This window comes from Platichthys flesus, chromosome 12, assembly GCF_949316205.1.
Source record: "Platichthys flesus chromosome 12, fPlaFle2.1, whole genome shotgun sequence".
NCBI lineage: Eukaryota > Metazoa > Chordata > Actinopteri > Pleuronectiformes > Pleuronectidae > Platichthys > Platichthys flesus.
The window spans coordinates 18846741-18874659 of record NC_084956.1 but is presented as its reverse complement, the minus strand read 5'-3'; the positions used below and the strand labels follow the sequence as shown (position 1 = coordinate 18874659).

General features: G+C 44.9%; 1 protein-coding gene across 1 annotated transcript in view; it reads left to right on the top strand.

The window, feature by feature from the left end:
- LOC133966661 (adhesion G protein-coupled receptor A3) overlaps positions 1 to 27919 on the top strand; it is a 172248-nt gene that overhangs the window by 103432 nt on the left and 40897 nt on the right. Inside the window, exons 13-14 of the mRNA XM_062401671.1 lie at positions 9258 to 9468; positions 9937 to 10145. Coding sequence (XP_062257655.1) covers positions 9258 to 9468; positions 9937 to 10145 — 420 coding nt within the window. The remainder of the gene's footprint in view (positions 1 to 9257; positions 9469 to 9936; positions 10146 to 27919) is intronic.

The following is a 27919-nucleotide window of genomic DNA, read 5'->3' as shown; positions in this document are numbered from 1 at the left end:
TTGCATTGGTATTTACCACCATTCAAACAATCACACCTGTGGGCAGTCCACCTACATGTTTGTATTTATTTATTTAGTTTCACTTTGATCACACAAGTTTCTGTGAATTCCCTGGTGTCGGCCTGAAGAATTAGTTTGTTTTAACGCCAGGTGTGGTCCTGCATCTTGACTTGATAGTCAAGTTTTTGCTTTTGCATGATTTATGTTGTTATGTCTGTGGTCTGTGCAGGTAAAGTCACATGATAACACCAAGTTTCAGACTTGGTTCCAAGTCCTAAATGAGTCTGTATATTACCTCCTGTCTGTTTATCTGTTATCTAACCTAGCACTTTTCTATATTTTGGTGAGGACATTCAACACCAAAAGGTATCAGGGCACTTTCGATGCCCAAACTCCATTAAGCCAAGCTGGCCACAGTTGGAGGCATAAGTCAATAGCATATCTCCAGCTATGACTGTGTAACTATGCACACACTTGACAGACTTTTTAAATGCAGAGCCTAGAGCTTTAAAGAAAGCCAATCTAATGGGAATAAACACAATGGGCAAAATGGTGCATGCTGGGAGGTGTTTTGTGAATGGACTCGTTCTTTGTCTCTCTGGATTCAACCTGTTAATCTATCACCAAAGACGTTTGTTATAATCTTCATGTCTGCGGGTGTATGCGTGTTCGGTGAAGAACTGAACATCTTTTGAGCTCCAGGTATCATAAGCGCATCATCACAGACCACATGCAATAATATCGCAAACGCACAGAAGCAACCGACATAATAAACAGCTCGCTGGCCTGGGAATGAGTTAGTCACTTTTGCCAGTGAGTTCATCATCTGCCCTACGAGATAAAGATGACCACTAAAGCCATTACAGTTTTATTTGCTGCAGTTGAAGGATTAATGGGAAGGGATTAATATGGTAAAAGGAGGCCATAAATATATGGCACTCTCCTTGCCTTTTCCCTCCCAGATCTGCTGGATTTGCCCGTCCAGTGCTCAAGGGCATTTTCCAGACGTTTAAAATGTGAGAACAGGCCATTTAAGAGAATCACATCTCTAGGTGATGCTAATGGTAGCTCAAATACATTTCAGCTGAGCAATACATCCTTTTGAATTTCCACATATTCATATTTAAAACTGCCATATTGTTTACTTGAATTGCCGTGTAATGTTCTCAACACAGCCGCTGCCGCTACACACAGCGTTGCATGATGGATTTCATGTGTTAGGGTTTGTCGTGGTTGATGGGACGTGTGTGTGTGTGTGTGTTTGTTTGTGATTGTTTTTACTGCCTTTCTGCTGGAGGGTTCAGCTTGAAGCTTGGGGCTCGTTGCATCATCTACCGTGGTGATGGGTCCGTAGAAGCCCCATTATGCTGCTTAGCCGTGTGCGCGTCGAGCTGATTCATCTCCAGAGCTGTTGCTCTTTCTCCTCAGCGTGATTTGTCTGCGGCGTGCAGACTGTGACGGCCACCCAACCCCTCTTGCGTCTCTTTCATTTACACAACAGCATGTGTGCGTAGGTTCGATGCAAGGGTCGAGTACGGTCTGCGGCTCAACACAGCTGTGGAGGATATTCCTATAGAGCTGCTGCACTGTGGTAAATTATCACTAAAGAGCAGCTCTCAGACCATTCAATACATTGCATCATAACGCTCACAAGAAGATGTAATACTGACACTTTCCCGGGGGTTGATCAGATATCGTATAAAAGATTAATTGCATGTTTTTTTTTCCCCAATCTTTGAAATCTTAACAGTTTGATCTTTGCTGAAGAGAAGGTTGAGCGGGTGGATAATCATGTTCCCTAGTGGTCTCGGTCTCCAGCCATCCATCCCACTGTAACATGTTGTACTCTGGTCTTTCTGATGGATGACTCCCAGCTCCCTGTAGCCATACATATATGCACCGCTGTTGATGTTACTAAACTACAGACGAAGAGCCGCCTGGTCGCCTCTACCCAGCCACTGTGGAGGGAGATTGTTAAGTCACGCAGATTCATAAGCAGGTAACCATGGAGACACCTGGACAGCAAAACCTATACCTTGAATTGTACACGGGAGGAAAGGCTGTGGGCCAATGTATCTCAGTGGTTATTACTATCAGCTACTACACACCATTCATCATGTAAAGGAGACAAGATGCACATCTTGTGTTCCCCTGTGTACCCACATGTGTGTTTGTTTTTCAGCACATGGATTCATTACAGCATGAATGTCAGCTGTGGGGGTTTACTCCGCTCTACAATTATTTCATTTCACTTAATTTGTCGTGTTGGGGCTCCTCTCTCAAACTGGAAACGGTTTTAATGGCACATACGTTTTTGAGATCAATACTTGGCCTTGGCCTGCTAAGAGCGGCGAGATCGTCATAAACATCACACACACGCAGAAAATCAAACGGCGACTGAAAGGTAATTGAATGATTCAATCTGCGGAGCACACACGCCAGTTCACATTCATTTCACCTCCGAGCCGAATCTCAAATTGCAATCTGAAAAGGCCCAAAGAGACCGCAATTGTTCTACCCGCTGCGTCTTCAAATGGAGATCTACTTTAATCATGTTGTTCAAGTGGAATACCCACTGTCTGGTTAGAGCTACGGTTCTGACTGGTGCGAGCGACTGGACAAGATGTCAGTGCAGTTGTTTCTGTGGGTCTGAAATAGCCTGACAGGTGGAAAAGAAATAAAAATCTATTAATGAATTAGCGGCCTATCAACGCGACCTTGATTGTATCGCGCTCTTGTCCTTAATTTTCTAATGAACCAATGACCCCAAGTAAGAGTAGGTTAATGTAGGAGTAACTAGAAAAATCTTGCGTATGTTTATCCATCAAGTGAGGACAGGACCCTGCGGTTCGGACAGTGTTTCACCTCCTGTGCCGTGGCACTCCCACTTTGTGTGGGCCAAATGTTACTGCTGCGCCAGATGACTGTCCATTAATCCTGTCTCCCTGCCCTGCAGCTGAATCAAACTTAAGAAGCACAAGCTCGGGAGAGAAAATGTGGTGATAGTAGAAGAATGAGCTGGACTGACTCAAAAAGAGAGAGAGTGTGTGTGTGTGTGTGTGTGTGTGTGTGTGTGTGTGTGTGTGTGTGTGTGTGTGTGTGTGTGTGTGTGTGTGTGTGTGTGTGTGTGTGTGTGTGTGTCAGTCATTGGCTTAATGACTCATTCAACATCTACTCATGCAGTCTCCTTCATTAGCAGAGCAGACTGATGAAACGTTTTTTTAAACATTTCCCTGATTCCTAATATCACATATTTCATTTACATTGAAGCGCTTCTATTTTCAAAGACAAAACTTCCAAAGCCAAAAGCTCGTTGTTACTGAGATAAAAACCCTTTAACTCTCCTGTGTCAGAACTGCAACATGAATGTAAATTGAAGATCAAAAGTTATGTCATGTCTCTTTTCAACACCAACAAAGATTGATTTACATTAAAGGTGTTTTCATCAGCTGAATGATAAAAGCATTTTACCTCCCATCATGTTATGCAGATCATTTTGATTTGATTTGGTTTACTGTATCTGCTGCCAAACCTAATACACATAAGATCAAGTCAATTGCTTTTTTTGTTTGTTATGTAATTTTCCCACTGATGTTGAGAAAAAAGGGAAAGTTCATCACTTGTACACATCAAGGTCTGTTTACCGTCTTGGGTACTGCCACTGTATACATGCAAATAGTTAGAAAATAGAATCTGCTTTAAGTGACGTCAACTAAGGCAACATCATCTGGAGCTTTTACTAGCATCACACTCCAGAATCTACTACTCAAGTTGCATTGTGGGAAATATAGGCTCTGTGTTTTCAAAAGGCACACCTCTTGCTGCATCATGAGTCTGACAGTCGATGCAACATCAGAGGGCTGCTTCTTTTATCTACCATCTTCTGTTGGGGATGGGTTTTTTACCGAAATTTCCCTCAGGATCCCTAAAGTATTTATTTATATCCATCCCATCTTTTCCCTGAAGTCATGTTTCAGTTGACATGGAGACAGTAGAAGTAGAAGCAGTAGGAGCAGATTTACAGCTCTGCTTTAAGGCATTACAGCAAAGCTATGGAGCTTAAACATGTAGCTGCAGATATGCTGCAGGCTATGACGTGTGCCTCCTCAGAAACTTAACTACACATCAGCAGACACAGATGGACTATGAAGATTGCAAGGGCTGCGATTGGTCTCCTGTCATTAACTCTTTCAAGCACCTATACAGCTGCATCCATCCCATTCAGAGCTTGCCTCTGTTTTTTCCTTTCACTATTTTGTCATGAATGTAGCTACTCTCCTTGGCTGGGCTGCAGGGAGATTACATCCCCATTGTTAATCAGACCAACAAAAGCTCAGAATGGCTTAGAGTTGAAAATAAAAACAGACTCTTTGAGTCACTGAAAAAAACCCCACTGCAAATGTCGAACCTAAACTGTTTCAACTTGTCTCTGTGCAGTCTGTTATCCTTCAGGAATATATCTTTGCTAAATATCACGCTTTACATTTGCCACCAGCAGTGAATGAGTGCCACTGCAGGTAGCCGTGTGCCCCTCAGATAGTATTGAGATGCAGGATAACCGAATTTGCGTTTTGCAATATTTGTAATACTGAATTATTGTCCCCTGATATTAACTGTAACCAAGATGTTTGTCAAACAAGGTGTTTCAGCTGCCAAACCATAGCCACGGTTTATTCTCAACAATTCACTTTTACCTAACCAGTTGTCACATAAGCCCCTTTTCCACTGGTCAGAAAACAGACTAACACCCACTAGTCTCTGGCTTTTTTTTATCTGCAATGGGAATGGATTTAATCGTGGGTCAAATGACTCTATAGTAGAGGTGGGTTTTAATCAGCTCTGGCTCAGATTGATACCGATGAAAACATGACAGTCAGGGTGAATGGGCGGATTTGGCAAAGCAGCGAAGTGAGAGAGCGCCTCAGTTTTTGCCGCATTTGTGACGTCAAAAATGATGCACAAAACAAAAAGACTAACTATAATCTCGACTTCATACTGGTTATTGGGAAGAAGAACCTGCCTATTCTACCTAATTTTGCTGTAAAAGAGGTAATATATAGTTAAACCAAAGGATTTTCTTTCTTTTTTTAAAATATTCAACATAAACTGGATTGTGGCAGAACATAACGACGACTCCTATCATGTGTTCCTGTCGCTGTGGATCAATTCACTCCAGAACCACAGCAGCAACATCTCAGGTTTCATTTGTGGCTATCTTAAATCTCTGCACACCCAGCAGGGACTGTGCACAGTTTGATACAGTAAGATATGAATATGTTCCTTTTTGATTTGGGTGAACCGAGTTGTTAATAATGAATGGGAGATGACTCAGAGGACTGGACATTTTTATTTTTCTTTTGTGTGCCCAAATGGTTTCTTATTATAACAGTACTGCAGTCCAACATGTCCTTTCAGGAGACATCGTGCACTGAGTCAACATCATCACTGCCATCACTAACAATCAGCATGTCCATGTGGCATTGACGTGGCATCAGGAGGCTTTTCTCTTAATGGAGGAAGGTGTAAATGTCCGATGAGGTGTTGTAGACAGAGTTATGTATCGTATTTATATCAATTAATGCTGAAAATGTGTGAGTTTCCCCTCATGGATCTGTTCGTTCTCAAAAAACACTCGGCTCATTTTGGCTCGTTATCAATCGCCCTTCAGCTAATATATTAGTTATGCTTTTACACACAATGAATTCATTAATGTCTAACCCACAGTGCCTATTTAATCACACAATGCTGTCCATCTGTTGCGGCCTCTCGAGTGTTTTGGTGAAGACTCAGCCCTGTGATGTGACACTTTGAGTCAGAGCTGACTGAGAAGAGTGGAGCTGACAGCTGAAGCGCAGCGCTGCCTCTCCAAAGAGCCTGATTTCCTGCCTCAAATCTGCTCAAATGCCCCCCCCACTACCAACACAGCCCGTCTGGAGGAAACAGACGTGGGTTGGCATGGCAACCGTGCAGGGACTGTGTTTAATTTCTCCCAATAAGTACTGCTAACAATACTACAACATAACAACGCTCCAGAGGAATGCGCCTTTTAAGTCGGAGCCGCGGCAGTTTCGCTTTAGCGGAACTCTCCGTTTGCTTTGTTTGTATTTTAATATCAGGCAATAAAAATTACTTTCAAACCTGGAAAGCAGCTCCAGCAGAGGCCTTGCTAGACGCTGCATCCGAGCAGAGTGATTTATTTTCAGACTGGAAAACATCCTGGCTTAAAAACAACCCCCCCTGAAGTGGCCTGACGTCTGCCTATTCATCATGGTCATGGTGTCTTTGACCACGTCTGCGCTGACAGGGACTGCCAGTGATACAGAAATGGGAAATGTATGCAAATCTCCCATCGTGTTTGTCAGCAGTTCTTCTCGGCTCGGGCTGAGCTCATCGAGATGCCCTCTGAGCTAAATTCATTTCATTTAGATTTAATTTCCAAGTCGCCGCCTGCTCAAAATATAGAAATGCACCTCTCCCACCGATAGATCTACAAAGGCACAGAGCAGCCGTAGCTTCTGCTAATGTTGGATTATACAATTAAAAAGAAAAAACGTTGCTGTCCCTCATAAATTGCACACCTTTGTCTAAACACATTCAGCAGTGCCCCCCCCCCCCCCCCCAGTAAAATCAGAGGGCCATGTTTAAGCGTGATATCTTTCATTGGGATTTGGTAGTGTGCTGCGGGTCAAACGCTGCTGTCGTGTTTTTGCCCTGCAGGCTGTTTTGCAGTTTTGTGGTCCTATCGAGCGAGGCTGTGCATCAAGGAGCAGGTGGAGGAAGGCGGAGGGAGGGAAGGAGGTGGACGAGAGGGAGCAGCTTGAAATAGGAGGTGACTGCTGACTTTCACCTGGATGCCCTCTGTAAGGAAAGGAAGAAGTGGAGAGGGGGGCAGTGGGGGGGGGGGGGGGGGGGGGGAAGGAGAATGATCACCGGGCTGGCGGAGAGACGGAGGGGAGTGTGTGATTGCGGTTGCTAGGGCTACAGCATGCCGCCCCGTTAGAGAGGGAGGGGCTTGGAGGAAGGTCAGACGGCTGAGGTACATCCAGTTAAATCAACTCTGAAGTGTGAGGTCCCAGTTGGTGCTGGGGTTGAGGAAATGTAGCTGTTTAGGTTGCTCAGGAGGAGCATAGATTGTAGCCGGGTACGGGACCTTGCACACTCCGTGGCTCTCAGCACACCCCTCCGGGCTGCTAATCCTTTTGATACGCCACATAGAAGAGGATAAAAGATGTAGAAGGAGATGAAGAGACAAGTATAAGAGATAAGGTTTCTGTTTGTGAGATGTGCGCTTTGAAAACGTATCCCCCCCGGGGGCGCGGGTCACATGGCGACCCCTCCACAAGCGTGCTGGCGTCGTGTCTGACCCTCTCGATTGTCGTTGTCAGACTCCAGTCCTCTCCGCCTCTACCTCTGATGTCTGTATCCTGTGACGTCTTGGAAACAGACTGCTGAGCTCAAGCTGCTCAGAGAAAGGAAATGATGCAACATAAATTTCAAGGCAAGGCTCCTCTGTCTATCTTCCTCGCCGCTCACATCCTCACACCGCAGGATCAAAATCAATAGCCTTTCGAGAGCGAGTCAATACGGAAACTAATAGCCAACAAACCCCATGCTGTTGAATCACCTCTGGCTCTCCGCACACAAGAGGCCGTAATGTAGAGGAAATGTGCTTAAGCACACTGTTGCTCTTTGTCACCTTCATGGAATTATTTTCCAGGAAAATAGAAGGACCAGGAGCAGCAGAACAACCCGACTCTTCATTGTGAGTGGCCACAAAGCATCCGGAGAGCCACACGTAAGACACATCACAACACTACGCAGCAACGGACCAACGGGCTCTAGTTTAGCTTGATTAAGAAGTTTGGCCGTGGTTCTCCTGGACATTGATTGGGCTGAACGTCTGACTAAGCAGCTCGCCATTAGCTGTAAGGGCACTTTACGGGCATCCACATTCATCTTGGGCAGGAAGTCCCCCCCCCCCCCCCCCCCCTCTGGCTCAAAGTGCTGATCCCCTCACACCGGAGGGTGACATGACTGAAAGGGAAACAGAAGTGACTTCATGTGGAACGTTAACCCCGTCTGTAATGTGACCATCTTCTTTAATATGAATGCATATTGTCATCAGCCTCCGCAGCAATGTATTTATAATCTGCATCTGTAATGTTTTTTTGAAAGAACAGATGTGTTCCGTACTCTCACTGCTCACAAGATGTGCACTTGTCTGAATAAATAATAACTGGGATAGACTGTGTACAAGTGTTTTCTTTCAAACCTACACTGTATAGTTCCTTCTTTATTGATGTATGAAATATTGAGCACATACCAGCCTGCCTGCACAGTTACCTCAGCTGATAGGATGCATGGGGTTGAGTGTGTAGTTCTTACACGCTGACGTTGTCGGTGGGGAAGCATCTTTATGATTAAACTTGATCTTTCCGGCAGGGCTGAGTGCCGCCTGTCCTGGATGGGGAGCGAGTCCACACACACACCCTCGAGCAACACTTCTGTCCGCCAGGGGCGTCGATTCACTGAAAACCCTGAGCCGTGGCCAAAAGTTCCTGCAGCTGTTACCATGTGTAGCTCCAAAAGGGCTGGATCCTGACTCCATAGCAGAGATTGTTCATGGGACAGGACACTTCAGACCGCTGAGATGTTATTTGTTCAGCTAGTACAAATATTTTTAGCTGCAGGTCATAAGAGATGAGAGGGATTTTGGAACTTGAATGCAACTCTGCAGGGATTTTTGGCTGCACAGAGGGGTATTTGGACTTTGGAGTTACAGCAGTAAAAAACTACTTTACAGGATCAGGATTCATTTGGACCCAAAACGTGTCTTTTCTCTCTGAGCACTGCTATGTTTTGTCCCCCCCCCCCCCCCCAAATCTTACCAGGGATGCTTCTTTTTCTGGGGAGTTTAATGATGGTAAAAAAGAAGATAAAGTCAGACTGGTTGTCTCTTTAAATCAAGCTGCAGTGTTGATGTGCCCTCAACCTGAAATGGTAAGAACCATTTCCACCTCTGCGGCAGGGAGCCTGACCAAATAGGCGCACTAGAGCGCTTCAAACGTGATTCTCATTCCCTTGGTCACTTGTGGTGTGTGTATGGTCGCCTCCACTCCTGGGGAGCAAATTGTCTGTCTTTTCCACTGGAGTTTGTTGTCTTTTTTTCTCCTTCCCCCTGCGCATCTCGGAGACATTATTTAATTTTTATTTTCCTCTCTCCTCTTTTTTTTTTTTTTTTTTTGTTCCATCCGCAGAACTCAGTGGCAGTCGCCTCAATCCATTTACCGCTGGCTGGTACGCCTATCCCCTCCTCTGCGCTGCAATCTGTTGATAACTCCACTTGCAGGCTGCAGTTCATTGTGTTTCGCAATGGGAAACTCTTCCCTTGCACGGGGAATTCGTCGAATCTCGCCGACGATGGGAAGCGTAGGAGCGTTTCAACACCAGTTGCTTTCACCAAATTAGGTAAGAGGAAATCCATTTTTATCATCATCGTGCCTGTGATGTCAACGCTGCGCTGCTCGGACTGCATGCTTACATACACACACACACACACACACACACACGCACGCACACAGAGTGTACCGGTTTGTTCTGCGCAACATGTTAACGCACACGCTCCGACGCCTCATGTGCGCAAACATAAATCCAAACTATGATCATTGATTAGAATGAATGCGACCGTGTCCGCAATGTCCACAGTGGAAATCAAACGCTCTAAATGTGTATTCGACTCTAAAGTTGATCTACTTCACACGTCTGTCAACAACAGTGAGACACCTGAGCCTGTGTGTGTGTCTGTGCGCGCGTTGTGCTTGCAGGAGTTTGTGCATGCAGACGTGCGCGCCCGTGCACCGTGCAGGTCCACACAGCACTTGTACAGACTTTGCACTTGCTTTCTTTTCAAGTGCATGTGTTGCTTTCCCCTCGCAGATGGGTGCAGCCTCGGGAGCGCCGTGCACTCCGTTACCATCGCTCTCAGGCACTTCGCACTGGGTGTAGACCCCACCGCGGCTTACTGGGATTTTGACCTGCTGGATGGACACGGCGGCTGGAGGGCAGAGGGCTGCCACATAACAGGCTCCGGGGGCAACACGACCACCATTCATTGCACCCACCATAATAACTTTGCAGTGCTGATGGTGAGTATCTAGTCTGCTGTGTTGCACATCCATGCCCCCTCCTGCTCGCACACAGACACACACGCACCCACACATGCACACACACGCACGCGTATAGCGTGCCCTCCGCTGCTTAGGGCCCTATAATGGATCAAATGCATCTTTTTACCGCCATGGAATAAATGGAGTCACGTGTTTAATGAAGCGCTTCATGCGGGGACCTTTAAAAGCTTCCTTTTATTGTTGCCCCTTCAGCACGGGGATGGGATTTGTCAAACGTGCTGCGGGGATTTATTGGCTTTGGAGTGGGCTCTGCGCTGCGCTAAATTCCCCCCCACCACTGTATCCTGGAAAACGAGAAGTTGCGCGTGTTGTGTAGTCTGCCACCTCTTTTTTTTTCCCAGCACAGCAGCTGAAATAGAAGCGATGCTGAGGAGAAGGAGAAGGAGCGCCGTGTCACGAGCTGTTCGCCTCCGAGCGCAAGTGGTGTGCTAATTGGTTGCAACCATCACCAGCACCGAGCCAGGAACATAAAAAAAAAAAGCCATGTTGGACTGTAAGACATAGCGTCGCTCTTCTGTGGTCGCTCAACTTGGTCTCGACGCAGCCGAGATGCCTTCCGCCGACGACGCAAATTGATTTCATGAGGATCGCACCGAACGCGCAATGGCATCGCATCGCCCGGTCGCTCCGTAGAGCCGCTGCGCCTGGTCCGCTTTTTATTTTTTTGGATGAAAAGAAATCCTCCGGATGTTTACCGAAGAGTGGGACTCGTTAGACTGGGAGGTCAGTTTACTCGGCAGAGCATGAAAAAAGTGTTTGTGCTTCAGATGTCGGTGCTTTCCGAGTTTTTTGCTCTTTTCTCTTTTTTTTTTTTTTGTACCTGCATATTTTATGATGCCGCTCTTCAATTCCGTTGTTGTTCGTGTGTGGAGCTGAGAGGGAGAGATAGGGGGGGAGAGGAAAGCCGCATAGGAATGAGAGAGTGGGGTACGGGGGGAAAGCGACGCGTAAAAAAAGGCACGGGGTGCACCGAGGGTGAGAGCGGGGTGTCTGTGGAGAATACCAAGCTGCTGCCGGATGGGGAGCAGATGTCAGATTGTCATTGTGCATGTATTTTTCTGTCAAGCGCCGGGGCTGTGGGGAGGCGCGCCGTCACTGGGGCTCGAGGCTGTCGGGGAGGGGGGGGGGGGGGGGGGGGGGGGGCATCGGCAAATTCGCCCCATTTCCCGGCAGCAGGATGAGTGATTTCAACTTCAGGACACGTCCGACGAGTGGAGGGTAGATTGTGGCGGTGGTGGGCAGCTGTTGCGGGGATGTGTCCACCTTACTGAGGCGAGCGTTTTGCGCGGAGGATTGCGCGTTTGCTAATGCAGTCACCACACCCGCCTGGTCTCTGCAGTGCCCGAGAAAAGGTCCTTTATTCACGGACTTGTGACATCATACTCCTGGTGGCCTCATCTAAAATACCGTATCGTGCAACAATGACCCGTATAGACTATAGGTAGCTTGGGGAAGTACTGGACCTGTTGCGTAATATGTTCACGTCGAACTGAGTGAGGAATTGCAGATTACAGGTTGACAGCAAGTTGACCGTGTGTAATGTACAGTGTTTCCAGAGTTTGCCCATCGGTCAGTGACGCTGTGACTTGTATCTCATGCGAAAAAAAAGAAAAGAAAAAGAGACATGAAGCCCCCTGCTTTGGGGTTCTGAAGGAACATCAGGGTAACAAGTTGCAAAGTCTGTCTGACCCTTGTATACACGCGTCAGCTGCTGCTCTGGTGGCAGTGTTCGCATCCACTGGGTGTAAAGTGGTGTTCCCTGCAGTCGCATCAGCACATAATATAGCTGTATCACCTTCCTTTGCCTCTACATGATAGGGCTGGGGTCCCTGTTAGATCAGCTGTCTGCAATGCACAGCGTACGAATCCCCATCTGACGGTGCGTTTGTGATGATGAGCAAAATGGCAGAGGGCTACTCACAAGGCTTGACAGCTCTGACAGATGACTTCTTATGCAACAAAATCGTTTCAAAGAATTCGGCGAGTAGTGGGTGTGTGGTGGTGGGGGGGGGAGGGGGAAATGCCTGAAAGACACAATTCACTATCCCATTCCTGTTGATCCATACTTGTACATGCAATTCTTGTTGGGCTAGTGTGTGCGATCCAGGCATTTCTCATGCTTTGGGGACTTGAATCTTTTGAAACGGTCCCATGATGGCAACTCTTCCTCATTGGGACATAGAGAAAGTCCCCATAATGGTTAAGGTTGAGGTGAGCTTTAGTTTACGATTAGATTAAGTTTGAAATTAGACTTAGTTTAAGATTAGGTTAATGTTAGTTGAAGCCTAGGTCTGGTTTAGGTTAATGTTAGGGTAAGGGCAGTAGTTGGGCAATTATAAATGGTTCAGGCTAGAGTAAGTCTCTACGACATCAGTGTAAGTCAATTCTATGTCCTCTGAAGTCCGAGACACAAGTGAAAGTGTGTGTGTGTGGGGGTGGGGGGCACATTTGTGTGTGCATTTGAATAGAGATGATTGGTGTACAAATAGCACGACAACCCAATACGTCCCAGGGGCTGGGGATGGAAACAAGTGCTTTAATGACAATCCTTCTGACTTGGCTCAAAACGAAATGCACAGTGAGGGAATCACCCTCCTCTGGCTTCATGTGATCAGAATGCAAACACGTGACTTGGGACAGAACCTGTGTGGATGAAACCTCAGCTGCCACTAAAAGCTTTTGTTTGAGCATATAGCATAAAACTCATAAAATAAAAACTAACCTTAGTGATAGTGCATGTTTCCGCTGTGGACCAGGTAGAGTACGACAGCATGTCTCTGGATGGATTTTTCCTTTATCTTTCACCCCCCCTCCCCCATTCTTCCTCCAGCATACCTGTGTCTCTCAGAAGGAAGGGCTGACTCACTGGTTTACAGCAGTGCAAGCCTCATCATCCATCTGCCACACAACGACACCCCCCATCCCCTCTTTTACCCCCCCTGTACCCATCTCAGTGGTATATCTAATTTTATTTCTTTATTTATCTTGTTTCATTGAAGTGATAATAGATGCAGGAAGGAGTCCCTGCGTTTGATTGCTGCAACGCTCCACACTGTTTAATATGCAGGAGCAGACCTTTAGAGCGAGAGACACGGGCGCGGAGGGGTGGCTGGCTTTTGTGAGTATCCAATCAAAACAAAGGCCCAAGGCCACTGTCCAATAAGGGAAGAGCTGTTCAGAAATGTATTCCCATACACTGTGCAGGATATAATGAATGTCTGGGGCACAGTGGAAACCTGGCAACAGGAGGCTGCTGTAGTCGGGCTGTGTATCACAGTGGAACAGGTGACCTATTGGTGAACATGGTGAAGTCTCAAAGTGTGTATGTGATTGTGGATGGATGTGAAGGGTTTTGTTTATTTAAGAACGGAGGATAAGGATGAAGGGAGAAGATGACAGGCTGAACAATCCAGTGTTGAATTAATTAATAGCAACGTGCAAATACGCTACTGCCTAATCTCCCATTTGTTTTTTATTCAAGTAATCTGTGATGCTATTATTTGGCTAAATGCTGTACGTATGAAAAGTAGTTTATCTACAGAAATATACTGATGCAACCAATTTATGAGCAGCAGTTACTGTTGCATTTCATCAAAACATTTCATACTGATCTCTATTTCACCCCTGTGGTTCCCAATTTGGGGATTGAGCTCCTCCAGTGCATCATTTCATCAATCTCAAGATAATGGGAGAGGGACAGAATACAAATTGAAGGTTTTAAAGCAACATTTGCAATCATATTTTTTAATCTTAGCCTTATTTTGTAGAAGATATGATTTTTGTTCCCCCACTTAGGCCTCTGTTATACAGTACAGTAACAGTAATTTAGATAAATCAATTTCACAAGTTCATGAGGTAAACCTATTTTCATGGAACTACTATCAACTCAAAGGCGAGATATGTGACATCTATTGCACTTCTGTCCATCCTGGAAGAGGATGTGACTCATGCCTACGTTGCAGTGGTTTTTCTTCAACCATATCAAGGGTTAAGGAAAGAGGACGTCCCACTTTGTACAGATTATTGTTCAGCCCAATGATGCAAACTGTGATTTGTGAGTATGGGCTGTACAAATAACAATTTATTTCAAACATGACAAGTGGCTTTAGGGTGCCAAGCCCAAAAGTCTTTAGACCCACTGGTTTAATCTTTAACAATCTATTGCATTTTACAAGGTTTTAATCTAAAGCATTAAATACTAAAGCTGTCAAATAAATGTAGTAGAGGACATCAGCCTCTCGGCTGGAGTTACTTTTCTCCATCGGGAGAGTCTGTGTTGTCCAACAACATTATTAATATTTATATATTTCAGTCATTACTGCATCAGTGGCCACACACAACGTGCTCATTCAACACTAGTGAAAACAGGATCATCCGATTTCATTCAAGAAACACTCTTTATTTATATTGATTTTAAAGTGCTTTTCGAAAAGTTGTGAAATATTCATTGAAACTCAGATTAGATACAAGGGAAACCACGTGGTTTAAATAAGTTGTTTGTCCACATGTGAAAAGGCTTAATTTGACTGAAGGATGCTGCTGCTTATTCTGCATGAGCTTTGAGTTTCAACAAGATCGAAAAAGAAACATTTTTATCATCATATAATTTCTACGGTTTATTATAAATTCTGTAAAAGCCACACCACCTGCTTTACATGATAATGTAAGCTTACGTTCAAGGGAATCTGCCTTCCATCAAGGCCATGAACTACTTTTTGGCTTCAACAAAACAAGCCTCATAAAGCATTTGGGCTCCGCTGATTAAGACTAATGATCCCACCGCTTGAACTTGGTCCTTCTTATGATCAGGTGGCATTCATCATCATTGAGGAGATCAATTTGTGCAGTTGAAATCGTTCACTGCATCAGACTCAAACAAATACATCCATCATCTTGAGCGCTTCTCCTTTGAGTTTTTGCAGGGGCCGGAGCTAATGCCAGCTAGCATTGGGCTAATTGGCTCACCGTTCCACTGGCTCGAAACCAGTGTAGCATTACTACCAACTGCTGTAACTGACCACAGGCTGTTGTCTCCCATATAGAAAAAAACTGAATATCTATAGAGCAGCTGTGCGAATCCATCCGTCTGCTCTCTAAACCAGTGTGGGAACAGAGAAGTAGCCAGGCTGCATTTCACAAACATTAAATCAGCCTCGCTCTGATTTTCTAATTGCATCCCATTATGTTTATTGCTAAACAAAACACTGACATCATCTTTTAAATGCTAGTAACTTTGAGCAAATGAAGGATGGAAACTAGAGAAACTGTCTTTTGTGCTTCAGCCTCATTGATGCCAATTGATTATGATTACATTAAAAAACAGACTCAAAGTGATATTCAGTTCACTTTTTCTTTCACAGCTATTATGGTTACGACACAGGAAACGCGTTGCTAATTGGAAATTTAAAATCCTCTGTCGAAATGTGTTGTATTTTTTGTGTGTCAAATTTTTTAGCATGTTGCGTTCTCGGGTTGCTGTGTCCTCATTAGTCGTTTGTCCACATCTGTGCTCAAGGCGGACATAATGAGGCAACAGGCCAGTTTCATTGTCGCCCTCAAACAGGCTCCAGCGGCAGCAGGGTTAACTCCCCCCTCACGCCCTGCACAGACTTTTCTATCTCGGAGACATTTTCACACTAAGTGAGCACTGCCGTGTTTGCGGAGATGAAGGGATTTACAGTTATAATGGCGATGACCTGTTTAGATATGCAACCGCGCCTCACAGCGTTGGTATTTTCTGTTGATATGCATTGTAGTGGGAGGGGAAGAGGGACGGGGTGATGACAGGCTGTGATATCAGGGGAGGAGGGCTGATGCCTCCCAGTCGTGTGTTAGATGATTGTGGATTAAAAAAGGGAGGTTTGTGTCGGATTATCAAGCATCATGCAATATGTGCCTCTTAACCTCCGGAGAGCGACTCCCATGTAGAAGACTTGCAGCCCCTGGAGGAAGCATTGCTGTCTATGCAGTACTGATATGCTCAAGAATATATCTATAATGAGCATGATTTGTTTAGATAAAGCATATTTTACAGCTTATAGATTCTCCTGCGGAAAGAGAAGCAGAAAATGAAAACGTTTCTGCCTGAAGCAGTAGGTCAACATTTTTAGGAAATACATATTTTAGTTATATATTTGTTATCACGAGTAGAAAATGAATACCACTCGCATGTCTGACAGGTTAAAAAATATATCCAGCATGAGTAAGCTTAGCTCGGTATAAAGTCCCAAAACATAGGGTAACAACTTGTAAGACTGTGTGTAACAGTAATCAAATCTGCCTTTAGCACATCTGAAATCCGCTAAAAGCTGCTTTCAGACATGCACTGACCTCAACAGTTACCCTGTACTTCATTCACTGCCAGCTAAGGGGGGGGGGGGGGGGTGATATTTCTAACTGCCAACAGATGCAGCAATGATATAAAAAGAGAAAGTGGTGACACAAACGTAGAAGACACAGGCGAAGATGTCAAGAGAGTGTGTGGTGATAAGAGCTGACATCGTTGCTGTGTGTTGAAAAAAAAAAAAATCACCCGATCTCTGCAGCGGAGTTAATTACGTCACTTCCTGCCTCTGTCTGCTGCAGCCGGCTGCTCCGCCCCTCGCCTGAATAATGCGAAGGATTTGTGGCTTTTGTGAAAGCGTCTGTGCAGGAAACCTCCCGCTGCGCTGCGAAAGGCAAACTCTCTGTAAACTCTGTCGCCAATTCACAGGCCTATGTGCCAGGCTGTTTCTTGGCCAAGAGCAGCTAATTGGCAACATCACTGTAACGCCAGATTCCAAGAAGTCACTGATCACAGCCAAAAAGTTGTCTGGCACGTAACCTCCTATAAAACCACAACATCTCACACTTTGGTTTTTAGTAGAGATTAAACAAACGGGATGGAACATCTTAATTAGTAGTGAGCTTTATGGGTCTGGGTGGGTGGTGTTTTGTAACCTTTTTACAGAGACGTGCTAGGTTTACTCTTGTTTCCAGGCTTCATACTAAGCTAATCCAACCCTATACTTGGCAAGTTCAGACGGCAGGCTCATCCCGAAATGTTGAACTACTCCTTTTTATTACAATTTTACTTTCACTGTTTTGGTTGAATCTGGTACAACCTTAACTTTTTGAACGAGCCTTTAAATGTGAAATAAGATTCTCCTTGGATGATGTAGACCAGGAATTCCCAAATTGTTCAACCCCTGACCTCCAAAATAAAAGTACCAGAGATTTGCAACCCCCATTTTCCATACAGGGATATTAAGTGAGCTTGTTTGCTAAATCACTGCCCATGTTGCAGTGTTTCCTGTCATCCTGCAAACTGCAATTGATGCTGTTGCTAATCTGTCAAAGGGGTCAATTGGGGATGAACAGAAATGTTTTGTTTTAAAATGAGATAGAGTTACGGCTGACTTTCACAATTTCAAATTGCATATAAAGTGCATTTGATGTGTGGAAATCATCTTTCAACCCCTCCGCTCAGGGTCTCATGACTCGCCGGGAGGTCCTGACCCAATAGTTTGGGATCCACTGATGTACCACACATGTAACTAAATGTGTTAACAAAAATTACACAATATGAATGATCTGTGATGTGTGTGTGTGTTCGGTTAAGCCTGGTCATTAATGTGGCTTAAGCTATTTCAGCCCACTTATCAGCCGCTACCTCTCACCCTGTATCCCACTTGCACTTGTCCCTATGTGGCAGCTGACAGACGAGCACTAATCCACCTCCGTCGGTGAGTAGGCAGCCGGGCAGCCTCCTCACCAGCCGCTGACTTAACCAGTTACGCTGAGTTTTGTGCTGTGCTCACCGCACACGAGTTGAGGTCTAGCTCAGATTAATATTTAATTCATGCACTCATGTTCCATTTGTAAGCATTAACTTATATGTGATGTCGGGCATGATTACTTTAGCACACAGGGGCTGGTGAGTGTGAGGGAGGTGGCACGGGCTCGCTGAAGCCGCCATCGTCCCCGCAGACTCTCTCTTTCTCCGTTGCTGCTGCTCGGATTTGTTCCTCTCGCCGTTGCTGACTGTGGACTTGCTTTGGTGGGAAAAGGGAAAGATCTGGCTCATCCAGACCCCCCCCCCCCCCCCCCCCCCCCCCGCACCTCCAGAGCTGCTGCTGCTGCTGGCCACTAACCTGACATGTGATGCAGATTGTTTCCTCCCTGACTAATGAGCTCAGAGCTTGCACACCACCATTTATCTCAGACATCAACCGTTTTACCCGGGCATTGCCGGAGTAAGCCAATACTTCCTATCGGCCCTCCTCGCTAACGCTCCAGTCTTGGCCGCTCTATTTTCAATTCAGTGTGTATCCCTCTTTTAGCCTGGATACAAATTGCATTGCTTTAACCTATTGTTATCCAAATTATGTATGCTCCTCAGCTAAGTGTATGAAAGATTATAATGGTGCTGCTCACAGCAGAAGGGATTGTTGCGCTTAATGTGTGTGCACAGAGTGCGTATGTGTGGAAGGTAAGGTAATGAGCTGTGCGCTGGTCTCACAGTTTTGATGTTGTTCATGTGCAGTCACTGATTAATTGGCAGCCAGAACTACTGTGGTTTAAATAGAGCTCTTTGCTGAAGAGCAGACTTTACGAAAGATAATGATGTAGTTGTATTTGGATTTTATTTTCACGTTGATGTTTTCTGGCACAATTGTTGATGCTGATGGTTTTCCCTCGAACAATTAGTGAGAAAGGAGCACTTGAATGAGATGAAAATTGTTTCTCGTGGCGCTGTTGTGTGGAATCTGCTGCACAGTCTGTGATTGAAACAAATGATCGGAATGAAACATCTGACATACATGATTCATGTGCTTGAACACAGTCGGCACACACAGCCAGTCTCCACACAAGAGATAAGAAGTAAAGACAAAAATTGCCCCTTAACATGATGATATCTGATTTGAAACTGTTGATGTTCAATTGTTCCCACACCCCTCACTCCCTCTCTCTCACCAGCTGTCCCCTAGTGGCGAGTGCGACCCTCTCCGAACCCCCCGAGACAGCCTGGTAGAAATGAGGGCATGCTGTGTAAACACCCTCTCCGTGTGTTTGAGTTTCTGTCACCGGCTTTCATTTGGTTTGCTGTTGTGTCTGCGCCTCAGCGCCTCATTTGCACGATGCAAGGGCAGTCTAGACAAACACATATAAAAGCTTGTTTTTTTAGCTCTCATAGGGCCGTGTAGAAAGTGATCCAGCCCTGTGGCCGACTGGATGGTTGGCTTGATGTCCACCTCTGCTGTGAGCCAAGACGGCAGCTCCCACAATGCCCCCCTCTGTGACTCCATTTTTCACTAATTCCACCGCTGCACAGACCTGATAAGCAAAAGTAAAGCACCATTCATTCAGAGAAAGGCCAAGGGTTAAAGGCCACGGCCATTTTCATAATAGACTTGAAAAATGTTACTCTAGCAAATGCTGTACTATACTTCATGGCCTTTTCCACCACAACCAAACACGATCACCCAGACCTCTGATGTTTGGTCTTGTGCCCTCATCGCTTTGTTTAAGTGTGTTCTACTCAATGTATCAGGAGACTGGGACCTGCTGTTATTTCATTTTTTGATCCACTGTAAGCATGTGAGGCTGCTGTTGGGTGCTAGGCTTGTAATTAGGGAGCAGCCCCCCCCTGCACTCCGAAGAGGAAGATAAGGACAGAAGAAAATGGGACTTATGTGATTTGAAGAGGGAATGATAACATGACGGATGGGGCGGCTTGTCTTTTGGCAAGGTCCATGAAGAGCCCTTCAGATTTTAGACTTTTTTGGGGATTTTCTATTAACATTTACTTGTACTCTTTTCGTGCATGAATGTATTCTCCTGTTTGGATACAATGAGGCTGCCAAGGATTTGTCAGATTAGACCCAACCTTGGCAATTATTCACATTTCTTTTTCCAGTTTTTGCTTTTTCCATCATGAACTACAAGACCACCTGATGATATCTAGGACAGACAATTCCATAGACGGTGCAGTTCAAAACATGCTCTGTCTTGTCTCTGATAGGACGCACCAAGAAGCAGGAAAGAACACATGCAAGGATAAGGATATTAATATTTTTCCCTTCAGTTTATAAATCCCATGCAAAGATTTCAGCCAACAATGAACTGATCCTATTAGGAGATAAATATACAACATTAGATCACTGGACAGTAAGATGGATGAGCTAGTGGTGGGATTCAGAGGGACTTCAGGGAGTGGAGTGTTATGTGTAAAACAGAGACTTGGCTGCAGGAAGACACTCTGTATCTCATCGCCACCATCGACAGCTTTCGGTCGGCTCAGACAGACAGGAAAACGACTCTGTCTGCAGCCCAGACTTTAACCTGTCCGCTGTGGGCAGTGGGTGATTTGTTCATTATTTACCAGGGGGGTGGTCACTAACCATAGGGTGCTCACATGCACATGCAGCCCTCTCTCTCATAGGGGATGGAGGAATGGCAGGATGGAGACAGGATTGGCAGGTTAATAAGGATTTTATTTTTTGTCATTTTGGTTTAAAGGTGATGGCATGCTGGCTTGCTACTATCAAAAGATTATACTTGTTGGAACTTTTTACAAGCAGTAAAGCTACTGAGAGTGTTAATGTATTAGCTTAGCACAGTGTCTGTAATGATGCTTATCTGACCGGAGGGGAGGTGTATTTCATAATAAAATTGGTTAAACTAGGTGATTTAGTTGTTAAAAATACTGCATAAACGCTTTAATTTCTGATTTCTCCTGACATCCTACCTGCAAAGATCTTCTTAATTGTTGCCCGCAAATTATATCAATACATTTTGTACCAATTGCACAACTTTTGTGCGGGGTTACCCGACCAGTGCAGGACTCTAAGTGGGGCTATGTCCATTTAGATACCCAGGACATCTATCTCTGAGGTTTAAATCCATTAATCTGTTTACCCGGCACCTGCATGTGACATTTTCTACTCAGCAACAAGACTTTGCACCTGTCTCTACATTTTTTGTCTTTTCACCAAATGTGTATTATACATAATTATATCCAAACGGGGGGGTCATCCGTGGGGAGATTATTAAAATATTTCTGATTCTGATTCTGAAGCATGGCCTGTGTAGCCGAAGCCTGATGCTGCCGTATGTCTACAGCCCTATTCCTCTGTGCACCACAAGTCTCAAAACGATTAAAAACTCGTCAGTTAGTCCCTGGGGTGTAGCACAAAATTCTGAGCACAATAGATAAAGCAGTTTTTGTGGGCTTCTCTCCTGATCCAAATCTCATACGCTCATTTTTATAACTAAATAAGCCAACAACAGAACACATGAAACTGTGGTAGTTATTATGGTGGTTAACAATTAACTGTTCATACCACAGTAGGAAGTAATACCTAAGTGAGTAATAATATGTGCTTAAGTGTGAAATCTTACCACATTTCAACCCTCTTTCTGTGTGATATCATCAAGTATCATATCATTAGTTTATTCATCTTTAGTTATTTATCATTTCCAGAGCAAGTATTTTTTCTAGTCCAGAAAATGATTACTATACTGCATAATAGATACAATGTTTAACCAGAGTAAAGTTTAATAATAGCAGATACAAAAAGACTCAGCTTTACAGAAGCCACTAAACTTAACAAGTTGGTCTGTACACTTTCAATAATTATATATTACTATATAATGGTTCAATAGTTCAAAAACAGATTTGATAAAAAAAAGGTTTTTATCAAATCTTTAGAAAGCTCTGAGAAAAACTTTATTTGATGACCAATATTGCAGTGATTGGAAAACACTGAGTTAGTTTCGCTTCAAAATAAATGATCTTGTTTTAATTCAGCTGCAGCTTGTGGCTAACATAGTTTAACCAACTAAAAGCAAAAAAATTAAACCACATGCTTTATTTTAATTAGACTCGGCCTCATTGATCACCATGATCTTAAAATTGGAATTACTCTGCTCCTCGGTTCTTGGTTTTACTTGACCTAATTTGAACCCTCACGAAATGATGGTGGATCATCTGGCATTAACATTTCTGTCTTTCGAAGGCCGCTGGGGGCTCAGTTTTTAAGCCGGTGTAAAGCCAGTGGTGTCATGTGAATCTTAACAAATCCGTTGATACCAAACATGTTATGCTAGCTCTCTGGGAAAGAGGCTAAAATCATTCCAAAGTTGAACTGTCTTCACGGCAACAACTCAGTGTAGTACGCTTGCTGTAATAGCTTTAACTCAGCACTTCTTCTCAAGCTCAAACTTGTCTCACCTGCCCAATAGGGGCCCTGGGGGGGTCAGTCCAACTATCTCCCCAATACGACGCCCATTGTTCGTCCCATTGTTGCGCTGATTCCCATATTCCTTTGTTTGATTATTGTCGGCGTTGTGGTATATTTGAGTTGATCCTCCACAGTCCTGCTGCAGAAAATACCTATTGGTTTGTATTAATTCACAGATGGAAATAGTACCCAAAAATGCACTATTTATTTCTGTTTCAGCAATGTTTGTTAAAAACTACAATTCCCAGCTGTTCAATTTGTGAGTTTCTAAAGATTTATGGCCCAATTAGAATCGACCGGGCGTTGGGGTGACTGCCACAGACAGGGCAGAGGAGTAGGGAAGTATTGAGAGGCGCCACATTATTAGCTCTGGTCTTTTCAAGTGATTTGATGACAAAGGGAACTGCGTGGACTGGTGGCAGCCGTGTCATTGAAGGACACTTGGAACTGAATAGTTTTGCTGCTTGGACGTTTCTTAAACAGGGATGACACAAATCAGCAGGACTGTAGCTGCCACTCTGGACAATGAGTTGCCTCTTGACAGTGGTTGGTGGATGCAACCAGTCGGAAGGGGTTTGGAAAAATATGAAAACTGCAGTAATGCATCAGAATAAGGTGCTAAAAGTCAACTTAAATCAAATTTATTTGCAAAGCCCAGTTTCGCACTCAGTGGCTCACAGTGCCTAACAAGCCCAAGGCGGCAACAAAGAATAACTCCTCAAACATCCTCAGCACTTAAAGAAAAAAAAGTAAGAATCCTCAGGAGAGTCTTCAAAGAGAGATCCCCCCCCTTGGGCAGCTGTGTGTACAAGAAGAATGGCTCTTAATAATGAACAGAAAAACCAAAGAATCAAAATATAATGGAATAATGTAATCAGAAATGTAAAATTTGATATACCCATCCCCATTAACTTAGTCTATGGAGAGTATCTAATTTCTGAAACCTCTTTTATATGAACTTAATGTCCAGAATTTGGTACGATTTGGATACATCTGACAAATCGGAGGGATTTCTGAAATAATGAGAGAAATCAGTTATCTTTTCTCCTTTCACACTGCACCAGACTGTTTATGAAAAGCTCTGCAAACAACATCCAGCGCATAAAGAACACACAAGTGACAGCACTGTTTGAGGAGGACTCACTAATGACAAGGAATCATTCTGAGTTAGCGCCAGAGCATCGACACAGGACAAGAGAACAGCCCATTCCAAACAGGCAGGTTAAGAACTGGCTCTGCACTGGTCCCTGACAGATCTAGTATCAGCTCTTCAGTTTGCTCCTGGTCTGGTGAGGCAGCGAGGAAGCCTGGCTCCTCCAAACAGTCCACTAAAGCTTCTCGGTGCCGCAGAACACAGCGATGTTAGCTTGATGGATGGCATTAAAGTGTCTTTTCAAAAGAGAACCTTCCCCTTTGGGTTTATCTGCTGTTGAGTGGCAGCGTTTTCTCTGTGTTTCCGTCTTCATTTGAGCTCGCCCATTCTGTGGCCATGTGCGTTGGAGAAAATGTCAGTGGGTGACGATATGTCTGAGGTATGCGTGTTGGAGTGAATTACACGCAACCATTCTGTCCCCCCCGCTTTTTACTTCAAAGCTCCCTCAAAAATCTCCTATTCAAAATCCCATTCAACACGGGTGAGCGATGTGCTCTGCGATCGGAGGTGAAAACTAATCTGGGCGCTGAAATCCCCTCCTCGCTCCCCTGCCCTGGTGCCGCGCCTTGGCCTTACAAATGGCTCTAACGAGATGCGAACATGTAAATTAGCGGTGACGGAGATGGAGCGTCCACTTAGGTCTAAATGGCGCAGATAGCACAACTGTCAGATGGAAAACGGAGCCGGGCTGAGATCAAGGCGTCCAATCTGTAATCAAAAATGATTGGAAAATGAGGAAAATTGCATTGCGATTGGGGGATGGGATCAAGGGAGGGGCCTCCTGGGCTAAACATTACTTCTCTCTCTCCATCTGTCTCCACTGTATTGGTCGACGTAACGCTCTATCACTCGTCTCCTTATCGCCCCTGTCGCTGCTTTCCATTGTTGTCTCTACTACAAGCCGCTTTATATTAGACGCACCACGTAACATATTCTCCATGCATGTATTCTTCGCATGGTTGGCTGCATTCATTCCAGGGCACTTCCAAACCCTCCTTGTTTCTCAGCACTGCTGTCACAAGGGGCTAAATGCCACCACACTCAGAGAACATGCCAGCAACAGTCCAGCACTGGTTACACTCCCTGACAGCACTGAAGACACCATCATGACTGAGCCGTTAATGTTTATTTGTTGCTTTTCAGGGAGCCAGTGGCAAGACCAGCTCTCCTGCAGACATGCTTCCTATTCCAAAAAAGCCCTGTTAACTATGTGGTTTCTATGGATGAAAACAGAGCCATCAAATGCCCAACATTACACAGCTGCTTTTTTATGTGGTCTGCCAACACCAGAGGGGCTGTTATAGGTTGGTATGGAGGACATGAAAATGCTGGACGGCAACAGATGTGGGTGTTAGAGCTCTATAAACGCACCAGCTCGGCGTCGTTAAGCACCACACAGGCAAACGTACGCTTATTCACCAGCTGAGACCTCCATTGCCCGAGAGCAACGCGTTGTGTTACGGAGGCGGTTGGCATTGTGTCACTCCCCGTGGTTTGCAGTGCGTCCTCTCCGCCGCACCATCCCTTAGTGTCAACAGAGCAGAAGCTGTGGGGTGCGCCGCCCTACTCTGATCCATTGTTACGGGAGAGAAAAGCCATGTCTCGGTACGACGGAGTGTGGACCAGCGTAATGTGGGCTCCCACTCTGTGTGCCGAGCAGCGTGCCATCTCAGGCAGCCGAGGACGGAGCGTGAGCAGTGTGTGTAAAAAGGCTGAGGTGTTCCTGGCATGTGCTCTCTTGTGTGTGCGCTTCTGAGTCTGTGCCCATGAATTTGAGTGAGTGAGTGAGTGAGTGTGTGTATGTGTGTGCGCATCTGAACACACGGAGCCACAGCCATTGAGCATTCTGTAGTGTGTCGTGATTGGAAGAGATGAGTCACCCCTCTCGGACAACACCTACCGACCATCGCTCGCTCTCTCTCTCTCTCTCTCTCTGACACACTCACACACACACACATGCAAAGACGATGAGAGAACAGAGCAGCGTTTCAGATTTGCTCATGTATTCACTCTATAACAAAGAAGACTAACCCTGCTCAAGTGGTTTGTCTCATTGCCGTCTCTTTGCTCTACATTTTACAGTAATCTTCTCTCAGATTTATTTTTATTGATTCATGTTCTGAGACTCAGCAGATGGGAGGTTTCTCTCACGAGCGCGGTGGAGCAGGGCTGTAGCTTGAATCTTACAATACTTGGGCGTCGAGTTCCAATAGCTGGTGTCTTTTTGGATTTGATTCCAGGCTGAAAAAATACCTGGATTAACTCCAAACTAACCATTATCTTTTTTCATGCATTGTTCTTCTTTCTTTTTTCTTGTTGTAACACACCGCCATAGGGAAAACGTTTCTCAACTGTCGCTCTTTGTCTCTTGAAAATGACAGATTGTATCAGCAGTAGCTAAAAAAGGTAATTCTTTAATTAACTTATAAGCATGCCCTCCAAAAGTCTTTAATTGAACACAGACACACACTTTTTTTATGATGGAAAAGCGAGACTGCTCAATTATTAGGAATGGGCTGTTAATTTTTTAAGTATTATGCAACAATAATAAATTTGACAGAAAATATTTGCAAACAAACGTCAAAATGAACCAAATCTAAATGTTCATTGTGTTAGGTGGCTGTGGCCCAGGTGGAAGGGCAGATTGTCCATAAATCACAGGAGGGGAGAAGTGATCCCTGTATCCTCATGTCCTTGAGCACTCACACTAGACCCTAAGTTGCTCTCGATGGCCACGCCAGCACTTTGCAATGAGCCATGCACCTCCACCGGTCAGCCAGCATCGGGCAATTTGTAAAATGATAGTACAAAAAGAAAGTGCTGCAATCCATCTCACCTCATCCCATTGTGATTCATCGCATTGTTGAACATATACTTGTAATTATCAACTGCACAGTTTTTGATATGCAATTTGAATTGATGCTGCTTTTCAGACAAATATTTCCCTGAAATTAGCTGGAGGGGCTGTACGTGAGAATGCAAATGTCCAAGTCAGTTACTGCAGATATTCTCCAGTGTTTATTCTGCCAGCCCCAAGGAAATGCTCTGGATAATGTCCCAATGAGCCTTTTGAGAAACCAGCAGTAGAAGATTCACCACAGGCAAGTTGATGACGTTTCTAACGGACAAAATAGGAATACAAATATCTCAGAGTGAAAAAGAGGTGTAATACACGCAGGATATGGCTTGAGATGAAGATGGTATTTGAGTGATTTTGGTGACAAGGGCTGACACCAGCATCGAGAACATCGTGACCTCTGCATCGGAATATATACGGCATGTACGGCAATATATACCTCTGTCTGCTGCGTTACCCCTCCACAAAACGCTCCAGAGGATTCTGTCTTGCTGTGAACACGTCTGACCTAAGAATCTCCTGCTGCACCGTTCATATGTGAATTGCAAATCTCGGAGAAAGTCCGGACCCCACTCTGGTTTCCTTGTGACGTGGGCGGTTGATCCTTGAGAGGTTCCAGCTGCAGATTTCTTCTCAGGCAAGAAAATTAGATCTTCTCTTAAATATCATTCAAAACTAGTTAGAATGTTGAAGGATCAAACCAAACAGCCTTTGCGTTCATGAGTATGAAAGGAGGAACCATGCCTGGCAAATCTTCCCCAAATAAATAAAAGCTGGAGAAAGACACTGATTGGAGTCATTCCAGTGTCTGTGCCCTGGATTAAAAAACAATCTTCTCGCTGCTTTCACATTTGTTCGTATCGATTCATTCGGTTCACAGCAGACTTGAGTATTCACATTTCTTTGTTCCAGTTGTAGAGGAGGGGGTTTGCCTTTTATACGCTAGTTCTCTGTTTGTGAGGTTGACCAGTGCATGAGGCTCCATTATTTGATAGTCACGCTTTGAATATCTCCACAGAACAGCGATAACATAACTTCTGTATACGAATAATCGAATCGCCTGAAGCTAAATAAAACACTTCCAATCTGAGACTCTGGAGAAATGAATGCTAATGAAACAATGGCCCGTTGATGTTTAAGGAGATAAATGCAGATACGGCTACGCCTCAAATCCCCGTGCTCGTCTTCACAGGCTCATCATCTCTGCCGGGTGATGTTTCCTCATCAGCTCAGAATGCTTGATGATGTGATGGATGTGCGCTCGATTCCATGTGATTTGATTGCTCATTTCAACGGGGAGCTTTTTTTTGCCTCGGCTGTTGAACGCTCACAGGTTGAGCTGCTGATTACAAGCGGGACCGTATCTCAAAGCCACGAGCTGAGTGACAGCCACGAGGCGCCGCTGAAACATTGACGACCGGCGTTAATGGAGCATGGACGTTCCTCTGAGTGTTGTCAGGTCCGGAGGTTATTCGGCCCCGCCACTGTCCTGTCTCAC